This window comes from Lithobates pipiens, unplaced genomic scaffold, assembly GCF_037356315.1.
Source record: "Lithobates pipiens isolate NorthernLeopardFrog02 unplaced genomic scaffold, aLitPip1_a1.2 Scaffold_19, whole genome shotgun sequence".
NCBI classification, from domain to species: Eukaryota; Metazoa; Chordata; class Amphibia; order Anura; family Ranidae; genus Lithobates; species Lithobates pipiens.
The window spans coordinates 516,486,280-516,510,689 of record NW_027507764.1 but is presented as its reverse complement, the minus strand read 5'-3'; the positions used below and the strand labels follow the sequence as shown (position 1 = coordinate 516,510,689).

Genomic DNA, 24,410 nt, shown 5'->3' with positions numbered 1-24,410 from the left:
CTCTGAGGGCTTCACAGAACAGCTGCATTTATACTGAGATTAAATTACACACAGATGAACACTATTTACTAATTAGGTGACTTCTGAAGGCAATTGGTTCCACTAGATTTTAGTTAGGGGCATCAGAGTAAAGGTGTCTGAATACAAATGCACACCACACTTTTCAGATATTTATTTGTAAAAAAAATTGAAAACCATTTATAATTTTCATTCCACTTTAAAAGTATGTGCCACTTTGTGTTGGTCTATCAAATAAATCCTAATAAAATACATTTACGTTTTTGGTTATAACATGACAAAATGTGGAGAATTTCAAGGGGTTTAAATACTTTTTCAAGGCACTGTGCATCTTTGAAGATTCAATATTTAGTGGTTAGTGAGCTTGTAGAACTGTTGAGATAAAAAAAAAAATTATAAACCACCAAGAAGTTGTATGTTTTTACTACATTCCATCTCTCTGAGACGTGAATAGGTATCATCACCAAGGGACCGAATACATGGTGCACTCGGTCCAATTGCAATAGATGATGCATACTATTTCATTATGCTTTTAATTTGCAGGCCTTGCGGGAGCAAAAGAGGAAGTAAAACCCATCGGGTTTACTTCCTCTTTAATATATAGCAATCGCTAAAATACTTCATTATGACCACTAGATGGAGCTGATAGGTATTATTCATGACAGCTCTGTGAATGCCTGTGACGTTTGCACAGTGAATTTTTATAAACAGACTCCTTAAAGTGGAGGGCCACCTTAAAATAAAATAAAAAACATTAATATTCTTAAGAAAAATAAAAAATACATATTTTTTTAACTTACCTGAAACCGCTCTTGCTAGGCAGTCGTCTTAATCTGCCTCTTCCTATTCAGCGGCGCTTCCTCCTCTTCGGCGAGCAGCCCCGTTGCCTTCTGGGACATGTGTGTGTCCCAGAAAACAACGGGGCCATTCAAAAAGCGCCACGCGACTCGTTCATGCCCAGTAGGAAATGGGCAGTGAAGCCAGAAGGCTCCACTGCCTGTTTCCTTTCGTTAAGATGGAGGCGCTGGCAGCCGATCAGATGGATGGATCGGCCTCAGGCGGCCGACATCGCGGGCTCGCTGGACAGGTAAGTGTCCTTATAAAAGTCAGCAGCTACAGTTTTTGTAGCTGCTGACTTTTGAAAAAAAAAAATGCGGCCGAAACACCACTTTAACCCTTTCATGACTAAGCCTATTTTTGGAATTTGGTGTTTACAAGTTAAAATCCATATTTTTTGCTAGAAAATTACTTGGAACCCCCAAACATTATATATATATATATATATTTTTAGCAGAGACTCTAGAGAATAAAACGGCGATTGTTGCAATATTTTATGTCACACGGTATTTGCGCAGCGGTGTTTTAAACACAACTTTTTGGGAAAAGGGACACTTTCATGAATTAAAAAAAAAAAAAAACAGTAAAATTAGCCCAATTTTTTTGCGTAATGTGAAAGATAAGGTTACACCGAGTAAATAGATACCAAACATGTCACACTTTATAATTGCACGCACTTGTGGATTGATGACAAAGTACGGTACCTAAAAATCTCAATAGGCGACGCTTTAATTTTTTTTTACAGTTACCAGGTTAGCGTTACAGAGGAGGTCTAGGGCTAGAATTATTGCTCTCGCTCTGACGATCACGGCGATACCTCACATGTGTGATTTGAACACCGTTTACATACGCGGGCGCGACTTCCGTATGCGTTTTCTTTGCTTCATAAGCTGGCGGGGACGGCGGGCGCTTTAAAAAAAAATATATATTTTTTTTTTTTTAAATGACTAAATTGTTTTAAAAAAATAAAAATAAATTGATCACTTTTATTGCTGTCACAAGGAATGTAAACATCCCTTGTGACAGTAATAGGTGGTGACAGGTACTCTTTATGGAGGGATGGGGGGTCTAAAAGACCCCCCATCCCTCCTTTACACTTCAATGTATTCAGATCACTGAAAACGGCGATTCTGAATACCGTATATCTTTTTAAAACTGGCGCCATTGGCAGCCGAGTAAACGGGAAGTGACGTCATGGCGTCGCTTCCGTGTTTACTATGAGGAGACTGGAATGAAGCTGTTTACGGCTTCGTTCCAGTTCCTCCCCAGTGGCCGGAGGCAGCGTAACTTGAATCGGTGCTCCCGATCGAGCGGGAGCAACGGTAACAGCGGCGGGAGGCAGCGGGAGGGGGGACGTCCCCTCCCGCTCCTCCGGCATAACAGCCGAGCGGCTTTTAGCAGCATCGGTTGTTATGCCTGGATAGCCAATCGCCTGCTGAAAAAAACGGTACCGGGATGATGCCTGCAGGTGCGGGTATCATCCCGGTATACCCCCCGGAAGCCGAGTATGCATATCTGCGTACGCTCGGCGGGAAAGGGTTAAGCTTCGTTCACACAATCAGATTTTCCGACGGGAATTGTTTGATGACAGGCTGTTGGTGGAAAATCTGACCGTTTGTATGCTCAATTGGACAATTGTTGTGGGAATTTTCAACGGACAAATTTTGGATAGTAGGTTTTGAAATTGTTTATGTTGTTGGATTTTCCGAGCGTGTGTACACAAGTCCGTCGGACAAAAGTCCAAAGTACAAACACGCATGCTTGGAAGCAAGCATTCGTAGTGGAGAATTAACATTCGTGATGCTGCAAATTATGAAATCTCCAAATGCAGTGCACAATTCTTATCTTCATTAATGGGATAATAACGAGGCTGCTTTGCTGGTGATACTGATGGAGTTATTGCAAACAAATTTTAAAAGGCTTTTTTTTTCTAGTGATATCAAAAATAATATTATTATGCTTTTTTATTTTATTTGGGCAAGTTACCACAACACCATTATCCCGTAGTTTTTATAATCAAACATACAACTATGTTGGTGTCCCTTGTCAATTTTACATTGTATTTTTTATAATGTAACTGCCTACTCCCAAACTGTCATTTAAAGTAAAACACATAGCCAAGTATTATTCTCCACACTTCAGCCCCGGAAGAATTTACCCCCTTCCTGACCGGAGCACTTTTTCGGCACTGCGTTGCTTTAACTGACAATTGCGCGGTCATGTGACGCTCTACCCAAACACAATTTATGTTGTTTTTTTCCCACCAATAGAGCTTTCTTTTTGTGGTATTTAATCACCTCTACGGTTTTTATTTTTTGAGCTATAAACAAAAAAATTTTGAAATAAAAAGCATTATTTTTTACTTTTTGCTATAATTAATATCCCCCAAAAATATATAAAAAGTTTTTTTTTTTTCTTCCCCAGTTTAGGCTGATATGTATTCTTCTACATATTTTTGGAGAGAAAAAAACGCAAAAAGCATATATTGATTGCATTGCGCAAAAGTTAGAGCATCTACAAAATAGGGGATAGATTTATTGCATTTTTATTCTTATTTTTTTTTTTTACCAGTAATGGCGGCGATCTGCAATTTTTATCATGACTGCGACATTATGGCGGACACATCGGACAATTTTGACACAGTTTTGGAACCATTGTCATTAATACAGTGATCAGTGCAATTAAAAATGCATTGATTACTGTAAAAATGCCACTGGCAGTGATGGGTTTAACACTGGGGGCGGTGAAGGTGTTCCCTGGGAGGTGATTACAACTGAAGGGGGAGGATCGTGGTTCCTAGCTAATAGGAACACACAATCTGTCACTCCTGTGAGAACAGAACGGGGAAGTGTGTGTTTACACACACTCGTCCCTGTTCTGTGTCTCCTGGTCACGATCGCTCGTGGGCCGGCGGTCATCGTGACTGTCGGCCACCAGTATCGGCTCTTCCGTAGTGCAGCGGGCGAGCGCGCCTGCTATGCGGACCCCGCAAGATCATGTACAGTATAGTGATTTTGTGCAGTGGAGCCAGCCTGCCACAGTTAAACTGCGGTGGCTGGTCCAGAAGTGGTTAAAAAAAGAAAACAAATAAAATTAGACATGCTATCTGCCAATAGAACTTAACCAAAAAGTGCATTCTATACATCCAAAATTAAAGAAAATATAACAAATCAAATCATTATTATTCAACCAAAAAATAAAATAAAAGCCTCATGCATGTGTCCTGCTTCTTAATATAGGGAGTCAACAATGCCAAGAGTTGGTGAAAGCAGGGGTCAGTCACCCAGAGATAATTCTGACAAACATCTGGTTTATTCTCCTGGAGCTTCCGCAGCATAGGCATGTCCTACGGATTTTGTCTGAAACTGTTGCATACACACAGTCAGAAAAAGTTGTCAGAAAATCCAATCGTACTTAACGTGATCACATTATTTCGTTAGGACGGGACTACGTTCAGGCTAGTAGCCAATAGCTTTAGTCTACGAATTTGATCTGAGCATGTGTGGCACTTTGTCCGATCGGAATTCTCTACACATGATCGGACAAAGTCCGATCGGATCATGTTGTCAGAAAATTTTATAGCCCAGCTGGAAAACTTGGTCCGTCGGATACTCCGACGGAAACAGTCCGATGGAACCCACACACTGTCGGATTATCCGACAACACGGTCCTATCGGACATTGTCCATTGGAATGTCCGACCGTGTATACAAGGGCTTACACAAAATTAGCAGAAGGAGACCAAAGGGTGGCTCTAACGAGCTGAAAAAACACATAGTACGTCACCACGTTCGTGTTTGTTGGCCGAAAATTCCTTGCCGTTTGTTTGCAAGACAAAATCCAGGCACATGCCTTCGGACAAAAGTCAGAGGTTTTGTCTGCTTAAAATCTGATCATGTGTACGGGGCTTTAGTGTCTGCTGCAGTGGATTTCCTGACAGAGGCTGAACAGGATCACAACAAATCAGCCCACTGATGGTAAAAATTTGGTTCCCTGGATGAGCCTCCAGAAACTTTGGCCACAATCAACAAAGGTTTACAAGCAGCCTGCTGTTCACATCACGCTGCCAGCGCTGACTGTGTTATTAGAATAGTTTGTAGAGCTTCTCCAAGATAGAGTATTTGGACACAGTCAACAGGAAGCAGGCTGGAACACTGCACAATCCTTTTTATACAGATCAGAATTAATGTAAGTACAACATGATTGGTAAACCAAAAGTGTTTTTTTCATCACTGCATATCTGTTAAATTTGCCTTTTTAATGTAACAAATGCAATCATTTAGAGAGTTGATTAAACTTTTTATAAGAGTCCAGTCATACAATGTTTTTATGGTAAAGCACATTACATGCATTGGTGCAGTGTGGTGCTGTTCGTTCTGAAAGGCACCCCAATACACCTGCCAATAAAAAATGTATTGCTGTGCAGTGCAACCAACATCAATGCACTAACGTGCATTGCGCTGCAGAGTGCTGTCAAAAAAATAGTAAATGCGTTTTTTTTTGGCAGTCAGATTAGACTTGCAAGAAAATATATGTAAAAAAAATCTAAACCACTGTGTATCACAAACATTGTTTTAAAATGTTTACTTTCACCTTTTTAGCATTTTTTTTGTATCCCAGTGGTGATGACCTCCTCCAGCCAATTCCTGTCAAAGTGCACTCACTCCAGCATGGGCTGCACATCATTGCACTGGACCGGCTTCCAAATCATGACAACAGCATATCTGTTTGCCCTTGTACAAATTTCCAGTGTAGTGGCATAATCTGACCGTGTATGGGCTCCATCTGACTTTTTCCTTTAGAATGTCCGACCAACAAAGTTTGAGAGCTGGATATAAAATTTTCCGACAACATGATCCGATTGGACTTTGTCCGAACGTTTGTAGAGAATTCCGATCTGATAAAGTGCCACGCATGCTCAGATCAAATTACAAGACCAAAGCTATTGGCTACTAGCTTGAACGTAGTCCCGTTGTAACCAACGAACGTCATCACGTTCCAAACTATCGGATTTTCCGACAACTTTGTCCGGCCGTGTGTATGCAACACCAGTTTCGAACAAAATTCGTTGGAAGAAATCCGACGGATTTTGTTGTCAGACTGTCCGACCGTGTGTACAAGGGCTAAGAATGACAACACAGGAACATAATTGGTAGTCCATGATTTCATACCAGGAAGCACCTAAACAAGGACCACCATGGCAGGATCATCAGGTGTTTCTTTACTTTTGACCTCTACACTTTAGTTTACTTACTCCTGACCCTTGCACTCTCTGCATCACCTAGTCCTGTCCCCTCTAATTTATTCGGTTAATCAACTTCATATAGTGGCCATAGTGTGGTTTTCCCTATATTTACGCTATTCATATGGACAAAGAACATCTGACCTGTTGAGAAAATAGCCCACTAACATTTAATTTTGCCATTATTCACACAGAATGAATGTACATGCAGTTTTGCAGGATGAATAGCTTTGTGATATATATATTTTTTAAATACTGTACATCCCTTAGTTTATAGTTCCTGCTGCTGCTGGTATCTCAGTTAGCCACAGTGGAATGATATGCCCTCCACCTTTGGGCATTTGGAATGAAGGAGAGGAAGCATGTGGGGGCAGGGGTGTGGTGGCTTATCCTTGCACACTACTCCAGGTTACATGCCCCCAGGGGTTCTTTGGGCTACACCAGGTAATGAACAGGGCCACTAATCCTTACACATTGGATGATACCTCGCCTGAAAGCACGCTCACCAATGCCTGGGACGAGGCGGAGGCCATGGTCATGTAAAGAATCAAGCATTAAAGCACTCAGAGATTAGCCATTTGTGTGTAGTACAAAAATACAGAGTTCCTCCATTAGATGTCTCTTGTCCTACACACTTGTACCACTGATGCATGTGTCGTGAGGTACATGCAGAGCCACTGCCCACTCAACCAGTTAGCATATCTCTGTTATGTCACTTCTAGTAACAGATTGGAGTCCCACTGAGCACATAGCACAGACCTCAAATGTGCTCACACTTACCTCTTGCCTTTCCATAACAAGTGACCAGGTCATAGATCTCCCTAATGCCAGTCTGCTCATGGTTACCTGCTGAGATGGGCAGCTAGGGAGGAAGTCAGAGCACTGACCTTCTCACTTCCAGAGGACCTACCACCTAACCAGGTACCATTCCAACAACTGGTTGCTGTTCTTCTTTGTGATTACCCTTGGCAACTACCTCATCTTCCATGTCTTGCCGAGTAATCCTCTGTTGTAATGGTGATACACATAGCTCCTAGTGCTATTACAGTGCCTGGTTCTTTAGGAATACACCAGGACTCCAACATGCACCACTTAATTAACTTCAGACCAGGCTCTGACCAGTTGAAACAACTTTTACTGTAAACTTGGCACAACATGTAGGACATACAATATTGTCTTTCTCCTAACTAAATCTTATGCCTCGTACACACGGTCGGATTTTCCGTCAGGAAATGTTCGATGTGAGCTTGTTGTCGGAAATTCTGACCGTGTGAATGCTCCATCGGACAGTTGCTGTCGGAATTTCGGACACAAATGTTTGAGAGCAGGTTCTCGAATTTTCCGACAACAAACTTTGTTGTTGGAAATACTGACTGTGTGTACACAATTCCGACGCACAAAAGTCCACTCATGCTCGCAGGGGTCAAGTCCTGGGGAAAAAAGTGTGGGAACTCCCACCCAAGATCCACTCCCCCACCAAAAAAAATAAAAAATTATACTCTCATATGTACGAACACTTCAAAAGTGGTATTTTTCATCCAATTTTCGTATTGTGTGTATGAAGCTTAACTGTTAATACATAAAAAAAAAAACAATCCTCAATAAACATAAATACGGTAATTCATTCAATTGTGCTTCCATGCAATTGTGAACATCATGTTCTGATCTTTATTGGGGAATTTTATTTTGTATATAGAGTGTTTACGTGGTGAGTTTACACTTTTCATTGAAAAGAGTTTGGATAACACAGGGTTAAACGGAAAAGTCATAAATTAACTGCATATTATCTGGACAGAATGCTTAAGGAGATAGTGATGTGTTCCTGCTTAAGAGATGTATGTTAGCTTGGGGGGCTGAAAACTCTGGAGGGCTCCAACACACACTCGCTGCTATTCCAACCCTTCACATATTTCCACATAAACTTCCCTCCTGGCATTAAACTTTGGCAGGTATTGTGCTCAGCTTACCACCCCAAACTGATGTTCCTCCCTCAGCTCACCTCTCTCCCTGCATGTCCTGTGAGCAGAATAGCTGTGCTCCTCCTCTATGTTCTCTCATCATATGGCACTGAAGATAGAGGAGGGGGGGATTCAGCGGGACACACAGAGCAAGAATGCAGGAGACTGGTGGGGGTGAGGAGGGGCCGGTGGGGAGGAGCGCATCACGAGAGGTCTGACTAAATACAATCTCTTAGCAGCAGGGACCTGATCTACCCATCAGCTAGCTGTGATTGACAGGTAGATTGAAGAGGAAGCTGTCATGGGGCCCCCTACTGGCAATAACTGAATGGTCAGTCCACCCCTGGTGTGCGACGCTTACTATTGCGAGATGTGTCGGCGGCTGCTGGTGTATCACCTGCCACACAGCTCACATACTTCAAAGTCTTGCAGGATGCGGCTGCTAATGGGAACTGATTTCCTGTTGTGGAAAAAGTACAGGAACACCGTTCCCATGCGTTCCTGAAGGACTTGAGCCCTGCATGCTCGGAATCAAGCAGAAGAGCTGCACTGGCTATTGAACTTCATTTTTATATTCCCGCCGTACTTGTTGTACGTCAGCGCATTCTGGCCGATCGGAATTTCCGACAACATTGGAGTGACCGTGTGTATGCAAGACAAGTTTGAGCCAACATCCGTTGTAAAAAAATCCACGGTTTTGTTGACGGAATGTCCATTCGCATTTACGAGGCATAACTGTGGCTGCCCAAGGTTACTTGAATAGTTGAAGAATCTCTGAGGAAAGCCTATACTTGGGAAGACCCAAATGGAGAAGTCCATGTTCTTGGGATGTCTCGATGAATCAGCTCTCTAAAGCGGACCACAGGTCCTAGTAAAAATCTGCTTGTGTCCCAAACTTCTTAAGCCTGTCTATTTGTGTTCTCCCCCCCAGGATCTGAACCTCTTCTCTTTTATATATCACAGGGGGAGATTGGACCTCTGAGAAAGCCCACAAACATTTGGGAAAGGCGGCAAAAACATTAACCCTTTCTCCCTAACCTGGGCAGTAGGATCTAACTAAACATATAGTAGGCTACCTGCCTATAAGCAGTGTGTGACTGAGACTATACCTCCTCCTGACCTAAGTCCTGACTTCTGACCGGGCTGTCTGGTCCCTCTGCTCTGCCTATGTTTTAGTAAATTGTTCATTCTCTGGCTTTTTCTGATGACTTCTGCAGTAATGTATGTCTGTGCACACTGCAGACTATAGGTTGCAAGTAGCTGCCATTTATCTCTCAGACAAAAACTCCAAAAACATGTACGTACATTTCTTGCTCAGGGGAAGTTACGCACAGGGGAAAAACTGATTTTGAATGAGTGTTTTTGTAGCTCCTTATGAATTCCAGGGTTTGACTCCTTATTAACTAACCCAGGACCACCATAGAGGTGTAGCGTTTACTCCCATACGAGCCCTTGGAATTTTGCCCAGATTCTTCCTCAGTAGATAGCCAAGCACATGATCTCAACCACACTTTTCCTCAATAACCAGTCTAGGGGTGTTGTTTTTATTGTTTTTATTTTTGGAGAACTTGAATGGGGTTGAGGGAATTGAGTGGGATATTCCAAAAACAGAACTATGTACAACTTGAGGACAACAAACTCCTTTCTGAAAAAAACTGAAGCAGAAGTCCTTGCTTATAACAGACTGTAGACTTGGCTTTGTAGTGAAAACAGTTGAAAGCAAACTCCTTTCCTTAGAACCACAAAAGCAGATTCCCTTCACAAAGATTTAGATATACTAAGCTCTATCCAGCTGATGTCCCTTTTAGCAAACACACAGCTGACTCTCTAGCACACGAGAGGTGGCAGCAGCCTAAAAGTCTCAAAGATCTCTCACAGCAGTCTGTACTCACAAAATTTCCAAGGACAGTTGGTGGCCTCCTTCCAACTTCCAAGCAACACCTTTCTCCAGTGATACCAGACTAGATCTTCAGCAGATAGCTCCTTGGTCAGCTCTTTGTAGCTTCAGTATCCAGGCCTTCAGGTCACCCTCCTGAGGCCTCACGAACAGCAAGCACATGACAGCATTGCCCTGACCGGACAGATGCTCTGCAGAAAAAGACCCAGAAGACCCAGTCTCTCAGCATATTTATGTAGACTCCCAGCAGCCTTCAGTGCCTTGCTCCCTTGTATTGGCCAGGGCTGCTTAAATATTCATACTGCAATCTTCATAGCTCCACACCTATGTTCTAGAGAATTCTACAGCTCTCTGGAAAGCACAGGGAGCTATCAGACTAGCAGCAGCTGAGAACACTGAACTAACCAAATTAATCAGGCAAGCTAAATTTACTTAACAAAACACACCCAGCTCTACTGAACACAGTGAGCCAGTGCTAAATTACTAATCCTAGCACTTATCTAGGAGAGTGCTAGAGAAGGAAGGAGCTCTGGCTTTTCTCTGACTCCTGCTCTATACCTTTCTGGGCCAAGGGCTTCAGAAAAAGCTCAGCAATGGCAACCTGTGCATTTCTCTCATGACATGTGATCTTTAAAGCATTAAAAATATTGAGTGAATTATTTACAGTAAGGCGATTCTCTAATATAAAATCTTGAAGAGCAACTTACTTGGGAGCAGCTCACACTTGTATTTCATATCAGTTACAGAATGAGACATTCAGAGGTGAAAACAGATGGTCATTTTAAACCCTGCCTCTGGCTAAGTCCTCTGAATGCCATCTCCCTACCAATCTGTCTGTCTGTGTATCTATCTATTTATATGTAATACTACCCCCGAAGGAGCTGCTGGTAAGTTTGGGTTCTCTGCTCTGTGCCACGACTCTTAGAATAACCTCAGCCCCTCTGGTGAACCTGGTTAAATGAAAGTCACTGCAACCTCATATAAGGACACAAGTATAGTTCCTCCTGCCTATTTGCTGTTTATATTTATATATAATTCTATAATTTATAATTCTAGATTGTAAGCTCTAACGAGCAGGGCCCTCTGATCCCTCCTGTATCGATTCGTATTGTAAGTGTACTGTCTGCCCTCATATTGTAAAGCGCTGCGCAAACTGTTGGCGCTATATAAATCCTGAATAATAATAATAATAATAATAATATAAACTAATCAATATACACTTATTGGGATTTTTTTTTATTTTTACCAAAGACATGTGGCAGAATCCATTTTGTCCTAAATGTATGAAGAAATTTTTATTTTAATTTTTTTTTTATTGGCTATGCTTTATAACAGAAAGTAAAAAATATTGTGCAGCAGAACTTAGACTAGGAGAGCGGGTTCACACTGGTACGACACGACAGTCGTACCACTTTGGATCCAACTTTGCCCTGCGACTTGAAGTCCGACATGCGTCCGACTTCAATGAGCAGGGATCCGACTTTAATCCCACGACAATACCAGGCACTGTGCCTGGTATGAATCTTTAAGGGGAATTCCACGCAAAATGTAAAAAAATTTAAAAATAACGGCATGGGTTCCTCCTCAAAGAGCATACCAGGCCCTTCAGTCTGGTATGGATTTTAAGGGAAACCCCCATGCCGAAAAAAGCCCAAAATCATTGCCAGACCCTTATCCAAGCACACTCTCCAGGGAATTGGAAATTATGAGGATATCGTCGAGATAAACTATCATACATAACTGCAACAAATCTTGGAGGACATCATTAATAAATTCCTGGAAAACTGCCAGGGTGTTACAAAAGCCAAAAGGAATTACGAGGTACTCATAATGACCTGTTCTGGTATTAAAACGCAGTTTACCACTCGTCGCCCTCTTAATCCTCACAAGATTGTATGCCCCTCTCAAATCAAGCTTTGCGGAATCCATTGCTCCCTTGAGGTGGTCAAAAATCTCCGTAATCAATGGAATTGAATAAGCATTCTTAATTGTGAAATGATTGAGACCCCTATAGTCAATACAAGGTCTCAGTTCACCACTCTTCTTCTTCACAAAGAAGAAACCAGCACCAGCAGGAGATGAGGATTTGGGGGATGAATCCTCAAGAAAGTGTGTCTGCAACATACTCCTCCATGGCCTTATCCTCCAAGACTGACAAAGGGTAAACCAGGCCACGAAGGGGTATGGCACCAGGTTGAAGGTCAATTGCGCAATCATACGACCGGTGTGGAGGCAAACTACCAGCTTGACCTTTGTCAAAGACATAGTTAAAATCGCGGTACTCCTTTGGCAGGGAGGAAAGAAAAGAAGTGCACAGTACCTTGGCTACCTTCTTAAAGAATGTCTTATTGCATTGTGGCGACCAGCACGGAGCCAATCAAAAGAGGGGTTGTGCCTCTGTAACCAAGGATAACCAATAACCAGCGGATAGGTGAGGAAATAACTTGAAATTGGATTATCCCATGGTGAAGAGCCCCTATTGCCATGGATAATGGAACAGTCTCATGAGTCACATGGGCAGGCTGTAGAGGTCTCCTGTCAAGAGCCTCAATAGCAAGTGGAGTGTCACGCAGCTGCAGCAGAATCGAGTGCTTCGATACAAAGGCAACATCAATGAACAGGCCTGCAGCCCCAGAGTCGATTAGAGCCTGTATCTCGATGGACGACTCAGCCCAAGAAAGGGTAACCAAAACCAGGGGCTTATCCTTCTAGATAACTGGGGACGAAACAACGCCACCTAAGGTCTATCCATGACAGGACCTCAGGGTTCGGGCGTTCCCTGGGACCATGAGAAAAAGCAGCCACCAGGGCGCAATCGCATTTAATGGCGCAATCGGTAACAGTTCTTGTACTCTGTTTGATGGATATTAGGCACTTGGCAGTAGAAGCGGAGTGTGCGGGAACATGAAATACCCTTTTAAAGGAAGCTACAAACTCAGGGTAACTCAAGGCAACGGGTTTTTGCGTCTCCCATAGGGGGTTTGCACAGGCCAAGGCTCTCTCAGAAAGCAAAGATATCACAAAACCTACTTTGCTTCTGTCTATTGGAAACACCTGGGGCAGCATCTCAAAGTATATCTCAACCTAGGGTGACAACTGCTGGTATCCCTGTGGGTGTGAGGCTCCCAGGAACTTTGATTACGGACACGGGGATACACCTGGCACCTCAATGGCGTTTCCTACTGTACACCTCAGGAGACATTGAAGGCCTCGGGATGCTGTGTGGGAAGTGTGCAGAACTGGCCACAAGTCGCCCATTGTACAGGATGCGGGGAGTACCTATTCTGTGTGGAACAACCTGTTGTGCCACCAAGGGCCTTATGAGTGGACTGGACCGCGGGCGTGGTCATGGAGGAGTTTGCTGCTCATACTCCTGTCGTGAGGCCTACCTAGTACTCTGGATGGAGAAGTGACCACTACCACCATAACTACTGCTGTCATCATCGGAGGAACTATTCCGGAGGTAATGGATACAGCATCATCCACTGTGACTGTCACAACTATGCCTGCCTTGGAGAAGGTGGGACATTACAAGTCTTCCAGCGGCCATGGTCGGAGACATTTTATGAGCTCCATCAAGCCTGACTGGAGGAAGGAAGCCGCTTCAGAGAGGTCAACCAACACAGATGGTGAGAGATCTGGGGCTGTTGTGTTGGGTGGGACTGTAAGGAACTATCTCCCAGCGGAGGAACTGAGAGATTCAGAGTTAGACTCTATCCAACGCTGGAGATGATGACCTTTTTGAAACATTATCTCAGGAAATGCTTTGGTCTAATTCGGACGATATTGACGCAACTTGCAGTATCTCCGGGTGGCTGGCCCTGAATTCGGGGAGTGGAACGCCACATGCAGAAACCCCGAGAACTATTGACTTAGCCTTGCCAAAACCCGTTGCTTTGCCTACGCCTAAGCCCAGCTAGGATAGTCTGGTGTGCAAGGCCCCTGACTCTTGTGTGCCCCTCGAATCTGGAAATGCCAGGGCTCTACCAAAGCTCGCCAGATCACAGAGACTATTGAACAAGTGGATGGCATCTGAATATGGGTTTGAGTTCCCTTACGTGTCTAGAGATGTGATGGACACTATTGAAAAACACCGTGAGGAATGGTATGCGGAGGACATTTGGAATTACCTAAAAGTCCCAAAACCATTCCAGAAAAAGATTTTCTCCCTGGACATGTACGAGAGATTAACAGGTTGCCTCCAGCAGTGGAGTTATGGGAGGCATGTGTACACGGACAAGGTGGTCTGCAGGCCAGGGAGGGACAACGTTGTTTATTTAATTACGACAAAAGACACACAGGGAAAGTATGTAACTTTGCCGGATCCCAGATTTTACTGGTGAGGACATTTACCAGAACTGTTTATTTTTGTTGCAAAAAAAAGAACTTTTGCTCCCCCTACTTTACTTTTGAGTGAGATCAGAGACTGTGGTAAGATAGTTAAACAGTAAGTTCTGGAAAGGCCACGGGTCAAGCTGAACACAGCAAGCAGGAAAATAAAAGTTTTTGTGATGGACTAGCATATATGGCATTCACCACTAGGTGGTGTAAGTCTGCAAGTTATACTCCTGGAATAGTGGCTTATTGTGTTTTAAGTTTTTTCTTTGCGGGGAGCACATCTATCAAGATGCCGGAGAGTGGGTGGTTTAGGTAGATAGGTTTCGGGTTGCATTGTATGTGTATGATAATCCTGTGTTACTAAACAATGTTCCAATAATGTTTAAAGTTTTATTGTTTCTTCTCTTTTCCCCATTCCTACCCCAAAGTTCAGGTACTCTATTTTTGATAGAGCTAGATTTTCCTGTCCTTCTCAGATGATGAGGACATTGTCTAAATTGTCAGGGAGAGTATGTAGCGCCGGCTCCTAAAGAGCACGTGCTATGTTTTTGAAATTTAACATTACACCTGAACTGCAGTTTAGTTTGGGTATAGTTATTCCAAATTTTGACCTCAGAATCAGTCTGACTGGACTATAGGGTGTTCAGCCTGGCCATAGGGGGCGCTGTCTCTTCTAGCAGGCATGGAAACACAGTCTGGTTGGGTGCTTTAAGGTTACTTTCTCTCTGAGCCAGCCCAGAGGGAGTGTCACTCTTGCTGTGCTTTCTGGGAAAGGGTACTTAAGATGCAGATGTCACGTGATTTGGGGTTCCGGTCCAGAAGAATGTTCTGACTCCATGGTCCTGCTCCTCCTGACCAGCCCCCAGGAAGGCTATGGCCTGGGGTGTGGATCCACTCGACTTTCCATCTCGGGGCTGGCTAGCCCAAGGCGAGGAAATTAAGGAAAGGATTCTGAGGTGGTCCGCTGCCGTCTCCAGTTGTGGAGAGGCCCAGCACCTTCGTAGATATCCAGGGGGGGACTCTTCAGAAGAAGGCCACACACGGGTTGGCTTCTTAGCTAGAGCCTGGTTCTAGTTTCCTTGTTCGTGTTCTACAACAAGTCTGTGGCAGAGACTTATTCCTACATGTTCTACAACCAAGTCTGTGGCAGAGACTTGTTCCTGATTTAAGCACCCTGTTGGCTGCTAGGCCTTGTGAGAGAGAGACTATCCAACTAGAGTGAACATCCAGCTGTGAATAGCTATTCTCTGGATTTATTCAAAGTAAGAAAGTTATTTATTATTGACTTTGACACTAAGAGTACCTGGACTTTTCTCCTAACCCTCTGATCCTATACTAGAGACTGTTGTTAAGTACATTTTAGCAAATAAAAATCCCTTTAAGTGGATCTGTCGTCAGTCTCTAAAGTTTCTGGGCCATATACCACGGGAACCCCTAGACACGAGGAGCAAGTGAGGGAAGGTAACGGTAAGCCCATTAAAACTAGCCGCTCCTTCAGGGGTAAGTGCTACAAAAATATATATATTTATTTCTTTGTAGGTACCTAGCAACCAGACAGTCATTAGCAAGTCTACACTATGCCTTTCAGGTTGGAAAATCGACAGAAAATGACATAGTCCATGACACCTGCTCTGCTATTTGGGATGTGTTGAAGTATATTGTGTTTAACAAACCTACAGCAGAAGAATGGTCACAGATCTCTGAAGTTTTCTGGCAATATTACAACTTCCCCAATAGCATTGGAGCGATCGATGGGAAACATATTCGGATCACAAAGTCCATGGGTAGCTGAAGCCAGTATTTTAACTACAAGAAATATTTTTCTTTTGTTTTAATGGCAGTGGCTGATGCTAATTATTGCTTCCGTTATATAGCTATTGGGTCGTATGGCAGAAGCGCTGACTCTACTATTTTTGGGAATTCTTCTTTTGGACACATGCTGCATACCAATTGTCTGGACCTTCAGTCAAACAGTCCACTGCCGGGCACAAATGACCTTCCCCTACACAGTGTTTTTGTGGGGGATGAGGCCTTTGCTCTGAGTGAGCATCTTCTACGGCCTTATGCGGGAGACAATCTAACTGTACAGAAGAGTGTGTTCAATTATCAGCTAACACAAGCGCGTAAAGTTCTCGAATGTGCATTTGGCATTTTAGCAAACAAATAGCGAGTCCTGCACACTCCCATTGTTCTAAACATGCAAAATGCAGTCTGTGCTGTTAAAGTTGCATGTGCCTTGCATAACTTTGTAAGGCAGCAGGATGGATTTGAGTTTGAAGACCCATTACATCAGAACATGGAAAGAGCTCATTGGGCTGGTGTTCTTGGAAGCAGACAAGGTGCACATATCAGGGATCAATTTGCGTCCTACTTTATGTCTCCAGCAGGACAGGTTCCATGGCAGCTTGAGGCAATTGAATAATTTTAAATCTTTAGTTGTTTGTTAATACAAACATATATTATGCTGTACTGAATAATTAATACAAATGCTTGATGTATTGATAAGAAGTCTCATGTTTTTTTTTTTTTAATATATATTTATCTTTGTGTGCAGTATCCATACAATATCCACTAGAGGTCAGAGTGTGCCATCATGTTTTTGTGACATGCTGACAATACTACACATTTTTCAGGTGCTACAGCGATAAAAAATAGCGCCTGTATAGCGCCTGAAAAAAGCCGCTCCTTTCACTCCAGTGTGAAATCTGGAGGCAATAGATGTGTCATTCCAGTTCATCCTGGCCACATTCCTATACACATGCAATTTGTGTGTACACATATGTGACCATAGTGAACTGCAATTGCACATCTATTGTCTCTTTTCTCATATGTATGATCTTGTAAGAATTGCATAGGAATATAAGCATAAGCTAGTACTGTTTTTCTGGTTCTGATGTACTAAATAACAATCATCCTATTATCTCCCTATGGTCGGTTTGGTGGTTAGTTATGTTTGCAGGGGTTTATCTTACCTTTATCATCCTTCACACAGGCAGTTAGGTCTGCCCAGTTTGTGAAAACTTGGCTGGCAATCTGGTTCCATGCCCTCCTCTTGCTTGCTTGAAGTTTGTAGCATGGATCTCTGGAATCATAGAGACAGGGGTTACCATTCTGATAAAGCTCTCCTGATCTAGAAGACATACTGTCTCATCCACTTCCTCCTCCATATTGCTGGCCTCCATGTTTGCTAACCAAAAAATGGTGATCTGTGCACTTCCTGTGTATGTTTTATGTCATTTCCTTATGTATAATCTATTTCACTTGAGCAGATAAAAGCGACAAAATGCCGGTAGAAACGTTTGATGGAGTGCTAGATGCTTGAATCAAGTGTTTCCATTAGTTTCTATGGGAATACAAACACTCCAAAAAGGCCCAAATCAGCCCGATTCGTGCAACAAAAAAGGATCCAGAACTTGTTTGAGCTTCAGGCGTTCGGCTTCAGGCGACTTGGAGTGGAGATGTGAACCATCTCCATTGAGAATAATGGATTTTTTCCCCTCTAGTGTTTTGTAGCTTAAGGCTTCAAGCTACAAAACGCTCAGGTGTGAATGGGGCCTTAGGGTTTGAGCCCAGCATGGGAATTAACACTGCTCTATCTGGAAAAAAGGTCAGGAACGGCTCCTTGGAACCTAAGTTTCTGATTTCAGACACTCTTTTGGCTAATGTTATTGCCACCAGGAAGACGGTCTTGAGTGTAAGGTCTTTGACTGGTAGATGTTTGACATGATCTGTTCCAAGCGCGGAAAGAAAATCTTGATCAAGAGAAAGATCCCATTAAGGAAACCTCGGTTTTCTTTGAGGTCTAAAGCTGGCCATACACCTATAGATTATCTGCAGATTTTCTATGGTTAAATGTTCGCTAAACTGTGTGGCTGGAGGAATCACCCACTTTTTCCATCTAACCATAGAAAATCTGCAGATAATCTATAGGTGTATGGCCAGCTTAAGTCTGATAGCACCCTTGAAGAACTTATGAATCATGGAGTGATTGTCAATAAAAGACAAAATTCAGACCCATCTGAAAATTGCATTTACCTAGGGTAGGCTCTGCAGGAGCTCAAGGAAGTCATTCCCAAGATCTACAGGCCTCCCAGGCTTTCAAAATTGGCGCCGTGTAACGTCACAGCTGTGTGAGGCCCGCAATCCTCGCGTGCATGTGCGAACCGGGTCTTGCTTTTGTTCTGGGACCGCGCATGCGCAGTACAGGGAGCCAGCCGCTGCTTAGGCAAAAATATGAAAGGAAAGGCAAAACAAACTACAAACACAAACACTGCTGCCATGAAGGCGATCATTTACCAACACCTACGATCGATTCAGCCAGGACATGCATACACACACCGGGCTTTCAGAGCAGATAATGGCCACCTGCGAATTGCTAGACAAACTGGCCTGTGCGTGCTTGTCTTTTCAATAGTAGACCTGATTCCAGCTCTTCAGCTCTTACTCTGCCATACACTCCATACCCTGTTAACAGTCAAGGCTTATCGGAGGGACGTGACACCATATCGCTTGGCCAATCATGATTGTAGGACATCCTCTTCAGGTAGGAGAACCAAAAAATATGGTCCTATGGAGGAGGACAAAAAAGGAACATGGTTAGGAGCTCACAGCTGAAATTTATAGGGAGGGGTCCTATTGGGTAGTTATGGAGGCGGGGTCAACCCAGATGTATGCTGCCATGGAGCCTGCCAGGAAAACTAGATTAACAAATCTAAACAAAACACATTTTTTCATCATGCACATGTCTAGTGGAGGCAGCAACTTTTATTAGTTGCCCGTAGTGTGGAACTCCCCCCACCCCCCTCTCTTTTTATTTTTATAATTGAAGGAACGTTTGTTTAAAGGTCTATCAGTGTATGGCTACCTTTGGGGTTGAACAGGTCCATACCTCCCAACATTTTTAGATGGGAATGAGGGACACCTACTAGCAAATTTATGTAGGCATAGGACATGCCCCCTGCCACACCCCCTTAAAGGAGAATTAACCAGCAAAAAAAAAAAGGTTAATTAAATCCACAAGTGCTTTTTTCTACCACTAATATTCCTTTATATTGGCTTTTAAAATTTACAAATGCAGCAATTTAGAATTTGGATGAAAGGTTTAGCACTGGGAAACACTTTTTGAAAGATAAAAAGTGAATTTTATATACAACTATATAGATCAGACCAAACATGAGGGACAAATGAGGAGGAATGAGGGACATTGCCCCAAATCAGGGACAGTCCCTTGAAATCAGGGACAGTCCCTCGAAATCAGGGACAGTCCCTCGAAATCAGGGACAGTTGGGAGCTATGCAGGTCACCCTCCAATGTTCTCTTTGCCCTTTTTCGAGCTATCCCGGCACCTGCATGGATCTGGCCAGCAATCGACTTGTAGAATGACAGTCATTTAATGAGCTCTTAACTTTTAATACATTGACAAGGACAAACTGCCTTTTCTCGAGCTTGTCTCAAGCTGTTAGTTGTTATGTAGAATAAGCTTGATTGAGGTCATGCATGCAGCCACTTTGTAAACTGATCTCTCCTTCTCTACTGAGCCACCAAGCATGCTTTGCATAGGGGCGCACTCATACATACACAACATTCCTGTCAAGCCAACTCTCTCCCTCTCTCTCTCTCCCTCTCTCTCTCTCTCTCTCTCTCTCCAGCTTGAATGTGCAGCCTTAATAAAACGCACAAGGCTGTGAGTGCAAATAGCAGTCCTGCTGCAGCCACAGCACAGGCTAAGGGGACCAGGCTTTGCATGTGCAGCCGAGTGGCTAATCTTTGGACTGCAAATGAGTGGAGACAATAGATGCTGGCTGCCAATGCTCTAAATATATCTATTGGAGCTGAAAAGACGTTATCACTGGGGGTGACACCAAAATAGTGCAGCTGGAGCAAATCCTTTTTCTTTTTCTATTTTCTTTTTTTTTTTACAGTGCTAAAACTTTGTATCCCAAATTTCCCAGGGAGAAATTAGGAAGCCCTTGAAAGGAAACCTGCAGACTTCTTTTTTTTTTATTTTTTTAACAAGTTGAGGACAAGATGGCATTGGTGATGTTGTATGCCCTATGGGCAACCCTGATGGTGAGCATAGAGGGCAGTGGGCAGAGGAAAGGCACAGACAGCTCAGGGAGAAGATATAACCGGATCCAGCATGGCCAGTGCACTTACACTTTTATTCTGCCTGAACTGGATGGCAATTGTCGTGAAGGGGCTACGGAGCAGCAGTACAACAACGCGCTGCAGAGGGATGCTCCGCAAATGGATCAGGATTTTTCCTCCCAGAAAATTCAACATCTGGAGCATGTCATGGAAAACTACACGCAGTGGCTGCAGAAAGTAAGTGTGATCGGCGTCCTTCTCTTCTCCGAGCCAGGGATTGTCAACCTCTTTAATTCAATCTTCTTTTATTGAAAGAAACAAGGTGGAAAATGCAGTCAGCATAGAAAATATTATTGCCCTTACTTATGTAGTAAGGGCAATAAAACATATGTATAGGGAGGTTACAAAAATATAGTATTGTATCATGTTCATTATGTGTATCAAAAAACAGCAGTTAGGATTCCCAACACCTTTCTAAAAGTTGGGATTTATAGAGAACCCCTGGAGAGGGTCATCTGATTTCAGATACTACTTGATGTAGCTTTACTTATTACCGGTTCCTCCTAACTGGGTATAAATGTTTTACTAGCATTTTATTATAGGGTTTTTTTTTTTTTAACAATAATTTTTAATGAAATTTTGGTAATACAAGTAAGAATAGTATAATACTAGACATTGACATTGGGGGTTATTTACGAAAGGCAAATCCACTTTGCACTGCAAGTGCACTTGGAAGTGCAGTCACTCTAAATCTAAGGGGTAGATCTGAAACGAGTGGAAGCTCTGCTGATTTTATTATCCAATCATGTGCAAGCTAAAATGCTGTTTTTTTTATCTTCCTTGCATGTCCCCCTCAGATCTACAGCGACTTTACTTCCAAGTGCACATTCACTTCCAAGTACTAAATAACCCTCATTGGGGGTTATTTATGAAAGGTAAATCGACTTTGCACTACAAGTGCAAACTACAAGTGCAAAGTACACTTGAAATTGCACTGAAAGTGCAGTCGTTGTAAATCTAAGCCCTTGTACACACAGTCGGAGATTCCGACAACCAAATCCGTCGGATTTTGTCCGACGGATTTTGTCCGAAACTGTTGTATACACACGGTCAGACAAAGTTGTCGAAAAATCTGACGTGATGACGTTATTTCATTACGACGGGACTATGTTCACGCTAGTAGCCAATAGCTTTGGTGTAGGAATTTGATCTGAGCATGCGTGGCACTTTGTCCGATCGGAATTCTCTACACATGATCGGAGTATGTCCGATCGAAGCATTTTGTCGGAAAATATTTCCGGCAAGTTGGAAAAGTTTGGTCCGACGTATATTCCAACGGAAACAGTCCGATGCAGACCACACACAGTCGGAATATCCGACAAAACGCTCCGATCGGACACATTCCGACGGAATCTCTGACCGTGTGTACAAGGGCTAAGGGGTAGATCTGAAATGAGGGAAAGCTCTGCTGATTTTATTATCCAATTATATGCAAGCTAAAATGCTGTTTTTAATTTTCCTTGCATATCCCCCTCGGATCTACAGCGACTGCACTTCCAAGTGTACTTTCAGTGCAATTTCAAGTGCACTTTGCACTTGTAGTTTGCACTTGTAGTGTAAAGTGGATTTACCTTTAGTAAATAATCCTTGAGTGTCTCAAGAATCACAAATGAGGTTTCCAACAGAAAAAAAGGAACCTATAAACAAAGGTTATGTGCGTCATAAAACAATGGGGGTTATTTACTAAAGGAAAGTCCACTTTGCACTGAAAGTGCAACTGGAAGTAAAGATGCTCAGGGGATTATTTACTAAAGGCAAATCCACTTTGCACTACAAGTGCAAACTACAAGTGCAAAGTGCACTTGAAACTGCACTGAAAGTGCACTTGGAAGTAAAGTTGCTGTAGATCCGAGGGGGACATGCAAGGAAAATAAAAAAACAGCATTTTAGCTTGCACATGATTGGATGATAAAATCAGCAGAGCTTCCCCTCATTTCAGATGCCCTTAGATTCAGAGTGACTGCACTTCCAAGTGCACTTCCAGTGCAAAGTGGATTTGCCTTTTGTATATAACCTCCAATAAATCACCGAATTCCGATATAGACATCAAGATGAAATTTGCTCTCTACCCAGAACTTCCATTGCTTATCAAATGTGTCCCGTGTAGCGTTCTTATGCGAGGACTTTTTCTTAAGGCTCTGTTCACATCTAAACGTTTTTGGGCTTTTTTCTGCTGTAAGCCTCTAAAAATGCCCAACCAGACAAATCCCATTCATTTCAATGGCCCCTGTTCACATCTGAGCGTTTTTGTCATCTGAAGAAAAATGCCTGAAGCTCAAAAAAGCACAGGAGCTTCTTTTTTGGCATATTACAGGCGTTTTCTGCCTTTTACATAGGTGACTTTTTGACCTGTACAAAATTACGACAAAAACACATGAAAATTGGGGGAAAAATTGCGTCAAAAATCGCGCAACATTCTGCTGGAAACCAAAATGCCTATGTGTGAACAGAGCCTAAATGAGTACTGAATATTCACCAGATCTAGAACTTCAGAGGGGTTGGGTGCTAGGTTCTTGGTCCAATGCCTTGCGATCACTGTTTTTCATTGCAATGAGGATATGAAGTATTCATTAGGTGTTTTTTTATTAACTTGTATATTGCCCATTATAATTGCTGAAATTGAAATAGTAAATCGGCAGTGAAGAACTTCTGCCACCCATAGAAGGCACCCATTAGACGCCCCTTGGGGTACCACTTCTCCAAGCTACTTGATCACATAGGTTGTAGAATTGATCACAATCTCAGCAGTTTAGAATAATAATAATAATAATAATAATAATAAACTGTATTCTATATAACGCCTTTAGCCCTCATTCACATTGGAGCAGGGTTGCCAACCGTCAGTAAATTTACTGTCAATCTTTAAAAATCTGTGATTTTTACAACTGTCTGTAAATATCAGGGGCTGATAATTTGTCTTGCTGTGTGGACTTTTGTAAGTGTAAACCAGGCACATTACTTGCTATTGGGTATTGTCGGTGTTTCCATATTGTGCTTATACTGTTTACATATATTGATTGCCTTATTGTCTTAGTTTTTATTAGGAGTATTTTTCAGTTAAGACTTGTGCTCTGTCAGTAAATTTTCCATGTTTTGTCAGTAAAAAATGCTGCGGGAGCTTGGCAATCCTGCATTGGAGCGACTCGTCATGGACCAAATCGCATGACAACTATACATATTCGTCAGCACACCACGGATCGCCAATTACATCGTCATTTTTATTGAAGAACAATCCCATCACAGAACAGATAGTGCAATGTTTAGGAGTCTCGCAGGTCAGGCGATGATCATTCTTCAATAAAAATGTGGACGTTATTGACGATCCGTGGTGTGCTGGTGAAAATGTATATTTGTCATGCGGTTTGGCGCATGACAAGCCGCTCCAATGTGAACGAGGGCTAAAGGCGCTATATGATGTGCTGGCAAATATCTACATGTGATCTGTGACATTTACAGTTCCATTTGGATGCTGCTACAGCACCCTCCTAAAGCCTTATCCAGTAAAGTTTGAGATGGGAAGATCGATACTAAATCGCATGAAAAGTCGCATCCTATTGCCTGACAATCGCACTGTTCAAATCGGTGCAACACTGACTTTGCCGATTGGAAAAAGTAGCTACGGCACTACTTTTGGTGATTTTTGGGTGCAACTTGCATAGACATCGGTGCATGAAGCCGCACAGATATCTTTCAAGTTGCACCGACCTGCGGCTTTGAAACACAAATGTATGGATCAGCTTTGCAGCTACAGTGTATGATCGCATAGGACGCAGATGAGCGATGTTTCTCAAGGGGAAAAAAGATGTTCTGACAAACGTGGATCAAAGGTTAAATTAGCATCAAATATCACCCTTCGATTTTTCAATTTCTTTGCAAATAAAAAGTAAACTATTTAATTCTGTGCTCTTCCTGCTTTAAAATACACACAGGGGCTCAAGCAAAGATCGCAGACCACAAGTGGTCGCCTTGCTCAT

At 42.8% G+C, this 24,410-nt stretch overlaps 1 protein-coding gene across 1 annotated transcript in view; it reads left to right on the top strand.

Annotated features, from left to right (window-relative positions):
* Positions 1-19,917: 19,917 nt before the first annotated feature.
* The window catches only part of ANGPT1 (angiopoietin 1), a 433,269-nt gene continuing 428,776 nt past the window's right edge, over positions 19,918-24,410 (top strand). The window contains exon 1 of the mRNA XM_077493172.1: positions 19,918-20,613. Coding sequence (XP_077349298.1) covers positions 20,317-20,613 — 297 coding nt within the window. The 5' untranslated portion in view covers positions 19,918-20,316. The remainder of the gene's footprint in view (positions 20,614-24,410) is intronic.